The sequence below is a fragment of the Nematolebias whitei genome, chromosome 1, assembly GCF_014905685.2.
Source record: "Nematolebias whitei isolate Nwh7 chromosome 1, NemWhi1, whole genome shotgun sequence".
Lineage (NCBI taxonomy): Eukaryota > Metazoa > Chordata > Actinopteri > Cyprinodontiformes > Rivulidae > Nematolebias > Nematolebias whitei.
Genome location: NC_056498.1, coordinates 70,180,961 through 70,190,665, shown reverse-complemented (window position 1 = coordinate 70,190,665; position 9,705 = coordinate 70,180,961). Strand labels below are relative to the sequence as shown.

General features: G+C 38.1%; 1 protein-coding gene across 2 annotated transcripts in view; it reads left to right on the top strand.

Annotated features, from left to right (window-relative positions):
- Positions 1 to 9,705, top strand: part of LOC119413374 (spectrin beta chain, non-erythrocytic 1) — a 193,832-nt gene that overhangs the window by 157,400 nt on the left and 26,727 nt on the right. For both annotated transcript variants that reach the window (XM_037680425.1, XM_037680432.1), the window contains 2 exons: positions 3,374 to 3,460; positions 8,766 to 8,923. In XM_037680425.1, coding sequence (XP_037536353.1) covers positions 3,374 to 3,460; positions 8,766 to 8,923 — 245 coding nt within the window. The remainder of the gene's footprint in view (positions 1 to 3,373; positions 3,461 to 8,765; positions 8,924 to 9,705) is intronic.

Sequence of the window (9,705 nt, the reverse complement as noted above, 5' to 3'; positions counted from 1 at the left end):
TATATATATATATATATATGTATACATCTATATATATATAAATATACACTTTCTCTAAATGTCCAAAACCCAGTCCAGATAAAAAGTAAGCAGATAAAATAATCTTCCTTATTTTATTAAAATGGCCTAAATAGGATGAAAGAAAACCAAAATTAGATCAATAATGAAACTATGCCATTGTTTTAGTTTATGGATGGGCAAAGATACAATATATGATGTTGTAGAATTTGTAATGAACCTTAAAGCTCCGTGATTAACTGCATCAAGTGCATATAAAGGATGCTAAACGGACATATAATTAATGTTTCTGTAACCAAAAATGGCATAAAGTAGCAGGTACATGTTTTATTTTTTTGTCATCCTCAAATGAAAGACAAAACTCTAAAAATGAAACTAAGTTCTAGCTTCAAGTTTTTTGTAATCAGCTGCTGGAAACGAGAGTAGGAGAGAGGATTACCAGTCAGAATACCTAAATATTTTTATCCAGATACAAATTCACACTCTGAACTTTGAAATAAGAGACAGATGGAAGATTTGTACATTTTGAGTTGGGGAAAAGCAAAGGTTTTGTTTTTTGTTTCAAAATTAGTTTGAAATTGTGCAACATCCACTGAATAATATTAAATGATTGATGGCGTTCATAAAGCACATCACAGCATTATCTGCATGGTAAGAAAGGACTTCCAGATGACTGAGCTACTACAGCAGCAGTAATTAGAAAGACTGGTAGAAAGGTACTTAGTGTGTCATCTGGACAGAGAATGGATGCTAAGGAAACCTGCTGGTGAATAAGTGAAGTGCAGGAAACTATTCAAAGAAAGAGATTAGCCAAGAACAAATATTACAGTGAGAGGACTGAATAGAGGAGACAGGAATATAAGGAGATGGGATGTAGAGGAAAGAGGGAGGTAGGAATGGCAAATCAGAAGGTGTGTAATGAGTTGTATGGGAGGCTGGACACTAAAGAGTGTGAAAAGGACTTGTACTGATTGGCAAGACAGAAGGATCAGGCTGGAAAGGATGTGCGGCAGGTTAGGCTTGAGAAAGATAAGAATGGTAATGTTCGAACAAGTGAGGAAAGTGAGAGCGTGATGGAATGATGGAAGGAGTTGTTTGAGGAGATAATGAATGAAGAGAATGAAAGAGAAAGAAGAGTAGATGTTATAGAAACTGTGGACCAGGAAGTGAGGGTGAAGTCCGGAAAGCTCTGAAAAGAATGAAGAAAGGGAAGGCAGTAGGACCTGATGACATACCAGTGGAGGTTTGGAAATTTCTAGGAGAGATGGCAGTGAGGTTTTTGACTCAAATATTCAATGGCATATACGAGGGTGAAAAAATGACTTGGACATGGAGGTGTGCTGGTAACCATTTTTAAGAACAAGGGTGATGTACAGAGTTGTAGCAAATACATGGAAATTAAGATGATGAGCCACACGATGAAGAACTGGGAGAGAGTTGTGGAAGCAAGACTTGAGAGGTGACTATCTGTGAGCAGCAGTATGGTTTCATGCCGAGAAAGAGCACCACATATGCCATCTTTGCTTTGAGGATGCTGATGGAGAAGTACAGAGACGGTCAGAAAGAACTCCATTGTGTCTTTGTGGATTTAGAAAAAGTATATGACAGGGTGCCAAGGGAGGAGATGTGGTATTGCATGAGTAAATCTGGAGTGACAGAGAAGTATATTAGACTGGTACAGGACATGTATCAAGTCAGTTCAATTCAAAAATACTTTTTTTAATCCCAAAGGGAAATTATTTGTTGTTGTAACTCATTATCCTCGTTTCATTAAGAGATGTTATAGATGCTGATGGCTGTAAGCAGGAAGAATCTCTTGTAAAGGTCCATCCCACAGTGGATCCCAAGAAACTGGCTGCAGATGCCGTCCGATCTGTCCACCCAGACTCGGCTGGCCTCTCGGTTCAAGAAAGGGTTCTTTGGTCGGTTTCCCCAGGCTGTAGCTGTATGAGGACAGCAGGACAGTGGTGAGATGTGCTGCAAGAATGACAGATAGCTTCAAGGTGGAAGTGGGAGTACATCAAGGATTGGCTCTGAGCCCCTTCTTGTTTGCTCTGGTGATGGGCCGACTAACAGTTGATGTCAGGCAGGAATCCCCGCGGACGATGGTTTGCAGATGACATTGTAATCTGTGGTGAGAAGAGTGAACAAGTAGAAGAGAGCGTGGAGAGGTGGAGGTACGCACTTGAAAGAAGAGGAATGAAAATTGGCCAATAAGACAGAGTACATGTGTGTGAATGAGAGAGAGGCCAGTGGAACAGTGAGTATACAAGGAGCAGAGGTCACAAAGGTGCAGGACTTCAAGTACTTGGGGTCTACTGTCCAGGAAAATGGGTAGTGTAGTAAAGAGGTGAAGAAGAGACTCCAGGCAGAATGGAGTGGATGGAGAAAAGTTTCAGGATGAACAACTGGGAGATAAAGTTAGAGAGGCCAGACTGAGATGGTTTGGACATGTCCAGAGGAGGGACAGTGGGTATACTGGTAGAAGGATGTTAGAAATGCAGCTGCCAGGAAAAAGACAGAGGAGATATATGGATGCAGTTAGAGAGGACATGGAGGTAGTTGGAGTGAAGACAGAGGATGCAGAGGACAGAGTGAGATGGAGGAGGATGACTCGAAGTGGCAATTCTTTGAAGAGGGAAAAGCCGGATGTTTCCATATTTTAATGTATCGTGTATTTTAGAATATTTTTAACTGAATGTTTTTAATTGATTTAGCAAAGCTTGGTTTTAAAGTTTTTAAAGTTTTTTTTTTAATCACATTTTTATTGTTTTTATAAGCCGTATGTCAAAGACAAATCTCCATTTCATTGAATGTTATGGACAATAAAGTTGAAATGAATTGATTGAATTGAAGAAGACAGTATCATCTGCATGGAAATGGAGAATATAATTTTACACTTTTTAATATAGATTGTTGATGAAAATAGTAGATGAGTGGTGTCTGAACTAATTTTTGGAGAACACCTTTAACTGTGCTGATGCAACAGAGTACATCACAGTATCATCTGCATAAAATGGGATGTTAGCATTTTTAACCTTTTGACCATGATTGCTGATCAAAATAAAATGAGAATGGGCTCAAAGCAAATCCCCAAAGCACAACGTTGGTATTACAGATCCAACAGAGCACATCTCTGGATCAACAACATGAAAGGACTTTTCAGTATAAAATAATAAAGGATACAAGGGAGTTAAGAACCATTTCCTGATTAATACCTTTGGCTAAAAAAGGGAAGCAAGAAGAAATGGTTTCCTTTGACACACTAAGCATATTGTAAATTAGTCTGATCCTGTTTTGGTAGTCGGTTTTAAACTAACCTGAACTTTTACTTTTGATGCGGCATCTCCCACAGGTCCGGCAGCTTCAAGAGGACGCCGTCCGCCTACAGTCTGCATATGCAGGAGACAAAGCTGATGACATTCAGAAGAGAGAAGGAGAGGTGAGCTTTACATGCCATGTGTTTCATTACAACTATCGTCTATGGTTAGACCTTTTCAGTTTCTTTCCCCATGAAAGCATGATAAAGACTCAGAAACACAATGAATGCAAATGATCAAGCTGTAAAATGGCTCTTTTTCTCACGTATGATGTACGGCTGCTGCACTAACCATTTGAATAAGATGCTTTTAAGAGAATTTAAAAAATGCTAGAGCCACGCCTTACTTTATTAACTTTTCTACCACATTCTAAAATCATACAGGGCATGGTCGAAATACTGGAAGCAACAAGTTTCCTTAATTATTATTCTATATGAACATTTGCCATATCTGTTTTTTTTTTTTTCTTTTCAAACTTGGAAAATAAAATGTCATTGTTTATTTTTCTACCAGTTACAAAAAAAATGACAATTTATTTGTTGATTTGGCAAACTGTAATCTGTTTGCTTCTCTGTAAAGATTGTGCAGCCAATCAAAATCAGGAACAGGAAAAAAACAACTTTACTGGTTAAATCTGCCAAGATTCACCTATTGTAACTTTCACAAAGCAAACATCTGTTTTCTGTATCTTTTGGTTCTAAATTTTTTAAAGTTACATAATTTTCAACAGCCAGGCATGTTGAGAAGCTCTGACCTGTTGATGAGTGTTGTTGATGTGTTTTGACCATTCCCTGTATGTCCCGTTTCCCCCACATATCCTCCCTGTCCATCCAGAAGAGAAAGGGAGAGGTGAGGCAGTTTCTCACAAATACTGGCTTTGCATCAGGCTTCATTTTGGCTGAATTGCTGTTACGACTAAAATGAACTTAAGTGGCATTTTAGTCCTTCCAGTGCAGCTCAGGCACAACTGGCTCAAGTTTTATTTTACCCAAACTGGATTGCTTTGTGGGCAGGAAATATTGCACATAAGATACTCCAGCTGGCAAGGTATCTGAGCTGGGTAAGATAAATGTTCCTAGAAGCTGAAACGTTGCAGATACATTTTTTTAATGAATAGCTTATTGCACAGGTTGGTGTTTGTTAATTAGGAAAGTGTTGCTGCTTGCAGTCGATTCTTCATCAAACTATAAACAGTTTCAGTGTTAAATGGCTCTGTGGCTGAAAATGATAGGTCGGTCATTGTGATGAACTTTTCAGACAAAGTAATGTCTTGCCTTGCTGAACAGCATCGTTTGTGCACAAAACATTAGTTTTTTTTTAAAGTCAAAATAATAAATGTTCTTAGATTGTTAATGAATAAAATTAAAGACTTTCACTAGAATCAAAACTCAATTTTAACAAACTAAATCGATGAACTAAAGATATGATGAAGGGTGCTAGATCAGCTACTGTCAAAAAAAGTCCAACTTTTGTAAAAATCTATTCAGACTAAATGCAGATGATTTGATGTATAAGTATTGGGATGCGGAAAAACAATCCACAATCGAATGAAAATGTTAAAGCTGTTACCACCTTCATGGTCACCATGGTAACCAGAAGACCTATAGCAGAGAAATATTGGATGAAAGACGACAAAAATTAAGATAAAAAAAAAATACATTTGAATTTATAAACTGCTTTTCAGTAGTCTGGTTCGTTTGTTAGAAAGATGCTATTCAACAAAAATATAACTGCAACACTTTTGTTTTTGCTCCAATTTTACATGAGCTGAAATAAGAAATCTTGTAAGTCTTTTTCTACGTACACAACAGGTCCTTTTCTCTCAAATATTGTTTTCATATTTGTGTAAATCTGTTAGTGAGCACTTCTCCTGTGCCGAGATAATCCATCCACCTCACAGGTGTGACGTATCAAGATGCTGATTAGACAACATGATGATGGCATAGGCTGACCACAATAAAAGGCCACTCCAAAATGTGCATTTTTTATCACACAGCACAATGACACATATGTTACAAGTTTTGAGGGAGTGTGCAATTAGCATGCTGACTGCAGGATTATTCACCAGAGCTGTTGCCCATGGATTAAATGTTAATATCTTTACCATAAGTCGTCTTGAAAGGCGTTTCAAGAATTGGGCAGTACATCCAACCAGCAGACCAACCACACCAGCCCAGGACCTCCACATCCAGCATCTTCACCTCCAAGATCACCCAAGAGCAGCCACCTGGACAGCTGCTGCAACAATCAGTTGCATACCTAAAGGATTTCTGCACAAACTGTCAGGAACCATCTCAGGGAAGCTCATCTTCATGCGCGTCCTCCTTATCTGAGTCTCCACCTGATTGCAGTTCGTCGTTTTAACCGACTTGAGTCACAGTCGATGGCGTATGGCATGTTGGAGAGGTTTTCTCTTCATGGATGAATCCTGGTTTTCACTAGACAAGGCAGTATGGCGTTGTGTGGGTGAGCGGTTTGCTGATGATAACATTATGAATCGAGCGGCCCACGGTGGCAGTGGGTTATGGAATGGGTAGGTGTATGTTATTGATGGCATTTTGAATGCACAGAGATATTGTGACGAGATCCTGAGGCCCATTGTTGTCACATCCACAACCATCACCTCATGTTGCAGCAGGATAATGCACAACCCCATGTTGCAAGGATCCCTACACAATTCCTGGGAGCTGAAAACCTCCCAGTTCTTTCATGGCCAGCATACTGACCATACAGGTCACCCATTGAGCATGTCTAGGATGCTCTGAATGCAACGGCATGTGCCCACTGACCCTCCTCATAAAGTACAAGTAGAAAGTAGGGTATTTGTTCAAAAACAAAAGTGTTGCTGAAGACTGAGTAAGTCCTTTGGATAAAAAAACGAAACGCTTGAAGAGAGAAGAATCCATCCTGAGGACCTGACTCAACCTTGTTTGATTCATCTACCTTGATTGTTGAGCATACATCAAGACAAAAGTGTTGCGTTTTTATTTTTGTTCAGTATATATAGCACCTTTCTAATCAACCAGGCTACTCAAAAGCAGTTTACAACAAAAATCTGACACACACATTCAAACAGCGCATCCCTACAAAGCTCATTTGGACAAATCATCCTATAGAGACTAATCAGTGCTTTACAACAGAAGAAGGCTAAAGAGTGTAGAAGGAAGAAGAGTTTTCAAGAAGTCTGGAAGGTTTAGATGGCTCAAATGTTGATGTGTGACTAAGTTGAACATTCTGTGGTGAAATCTCAAACCATCAAATTTAAAGTTTGCACCTGTAAAAATCATTAAAGATATTGAAAATACTACTCGAGACATGTAAAGTCCAACTTTTTGCGACTCGTTTAAACTTTGATTGATGAATTCTACTGTGAAATATGTAAAAAACTGCAGCGCTCCAAAGAGGGCGGGGTTTTCTCACCATGATCCCATTGTTGTCTATGTAGGAAATTATTCCCACTTTCCTGAGCGAAGTTTGTCAACACTGTACAATGTTTTACTGTCACAGCACACTGCAAACTGCTTTCATGTATTGTACAAGTTTTTACAAAACTGTGGATAAAGTCAAAAATTGCAATGAAAACAGAAAAATAATGAGCGAAAAGTAAAAAGGGTGTGTTACTCTTTCTTAATTAAGGCACCCTTATTTTTGTTTCTGCTTCTGAATTAATCTACAGGTATTGAACCTGAATGCATCAACCCCCATATGGCCTTTTTTAAATTCTAGAGTTGCAGGAAGAATTCCTCCAATAAATACTAAAAAAATCTAGTTTTACGGTGCTGTTTAAGCAAATGGTCTGCAATGAAAACTGAAGAAATTGCATTTCCTGCAAAAATGCAGGGTGAATGCTTATTGCAGAAGAACTTGCTGAAAAATATTCTGAAATAAGCTAAAAAAAACATGGTGAAATGTAGCTAAAATGGAAGAACAAGCCTAATTTAGCAGAGGAAAGAAGAAAGAACACATATTTGCTGAAATAGTTTTAAATGAACAGAAGTGAGCACAAAAATATGGATATTAGCTAAAAAAAAAAACTAAAATGAGCAAAAAATGTAGCTAAAAAGTAGCTGAAATGGCAAAAAGAAGCTTAGACTGCCAGAAGGAAGTGTAAACAGCTGAAATTTGCTAAAAATGTGGAATTACCTGAAAAAGCTAAAAAAAATAGTATAAAAGAGCTAAATAGTAGCTGAAAGAGCAAAAAAAAAAACTGAAACTAGCAGAAAAAAAGCTGAAAGGAGTATAATAAGCTTAAAATTAACAAAGAAGTTAATTTGTATGAAAGAAGCAGAAATGAACACAACAGTGGAAATTATCTGAAAAAAGCTGAAATAAGAAAAAAAATCAGCTGAAAAGTGGCTAAAAAGGCATAAAGCAGCTTAAATTACCAGAAGGAAGTGGAGAGAGCACATTTTTGCTGAATTAGGCTGTAAAAATAGTAGCTGAAATGAGCATAACAAGCTGAAACCTGCAGAAGTTAGAAGAAGCACAAAAAATGTTGTAGTTAGCAGAAAGAATGGGAAAGGAGCACAAAACAGCTGAAATTAGCTGAAAGTAGCTGAACAATGTTTAAATTTGCAGAAAGAAACTGAAAGGAGCTGAAGCAGAACAAAATGTGAAAGGAGCAGTAAACGGTTGTAAACAGATCTAAAGATTTGAAGAATGTAAAAGGAGCTCAATTCATTTTCTATGAGAGAAAATGTGGCAGAAAGGGCTAAATACTTCAAAAAGCTAAAGTTTCACCAAAACCAAAAGTCATATCACCCTTATCCTGGAAGAGCTGAACATTTTGATTTATGACTTGTTGAAATGGAACAAAAACTGTGGAAGGAGAAAGATGCCGAATATCGTACAGAAGAAAAGTGGATCTCTATCCATGTAAAACTGCAGTTGGTAGCTTTCATTAAAATACACCGTAGGTAGCATCATGCATGAGCATGCATCAGGAAACAGTAGGTAGGTTTCTCTGTTAAAAAGGTTCATATATCCAGATGCTGATGAACATCTTCAGATTTAAAGACTTGAGCAAAATTCAGCGAACATACGAATGTTTGATGACCAAGATGAAACAATATCAAAGACATTTCTTTTATTTTTAGGAATGTGCCAGATGTTTGCAGCAGTTTAGATGAAATGAAAACAAAACAACAAAAAAATAGAAGTGGATTCATTGAACTGGTTTGGTTTTCTTCATCTGATGCTCTTAAAGCTTCTGCAGTCTGCACGAATGAATGTTTTTAATTTGCTTCGGTCCGTTTGCTTTCTCTCCCCTGAGCTGTGTAATAGTTGCTGCACTGCGCTGCACAGGGTCAGTGTGTTTAATGAATAAATTATTTCTTTATATGTAAACAGCTTTCTGCTCCTCAGACATCAACAACAGGAACTGTACAGATTATGTCTGCCGTTTTGTTTCGCCCCCTCCTCCTGCAGGTCTTGGAGGCCTGGAAGAATCTGCTGGAGGCAGCTGAGGGTCGGCGGGTGAAGCTGGTCGACACCGGTGACAAGTTCCGCTTCTTCAGCATGGTGCGTGACCTGATGCTGTGGATGGAGGACGTGATCCGGCTGATCGAGGCCCAAGAGAAGCCCAGGTAGGAGACCTTTTTAAGAAACTGCAACATTAGTGGACCCAAGAATCAGCTGTTCTTTCATGTAACAGTTTCATGAAAACATTGAACCTTAATGTGTCAGCTTCTGCTTTAGATTTTCTGCCCTGCAGCTTCTTAGTCATCTTTAAACCAAAGGTCCAACATTTCTTAAAGGAAAGCATGTCACCAAACAACTTCCTGTGATATTGGTGAATATCTAGATCAGTTGGGGCTCAGAGTTTCTGCTTCCACACCAAGCCTGATGTTGCTATAATTTACTGTTACAGCCATTTTTGGGTTTGCTAAGATCATCTAGCTGTGGTGGCCATTTTGACTTGAGTTGACTTTAAAAGTTAATTACTAGTAAAAGGTTCATTCAAATCCATTCTCTGACTGACATTATAAAACACATCGAAGGCCTAGAACTCTGTACAATCTCCAGATGTTGAGCTGAAATTTGATATGGTAGTAACTAAGGGTCATCCTCTACACATATTCTGAGCACTAATCTCGTGCTGCTGTTTAATATACCGTATTGTGTTGTATTATTAGTGTTTAGTGTATACAGTAGTCCCTCGTTTATCTCGGGTGTTAGGGACCACACACCCCCGTGATAAGTGAAAAACAGTGAAAAACGGATACAGTAGTCTCAAGTTCAAGTAAACGTTATTGTACCACATGAGATGGAACGAAATTATGTACACTAGTAGTATTTTATTTTAGTATTTACTGTAGTAATATTATATATATATATATATATATATATATATATATATATATATATA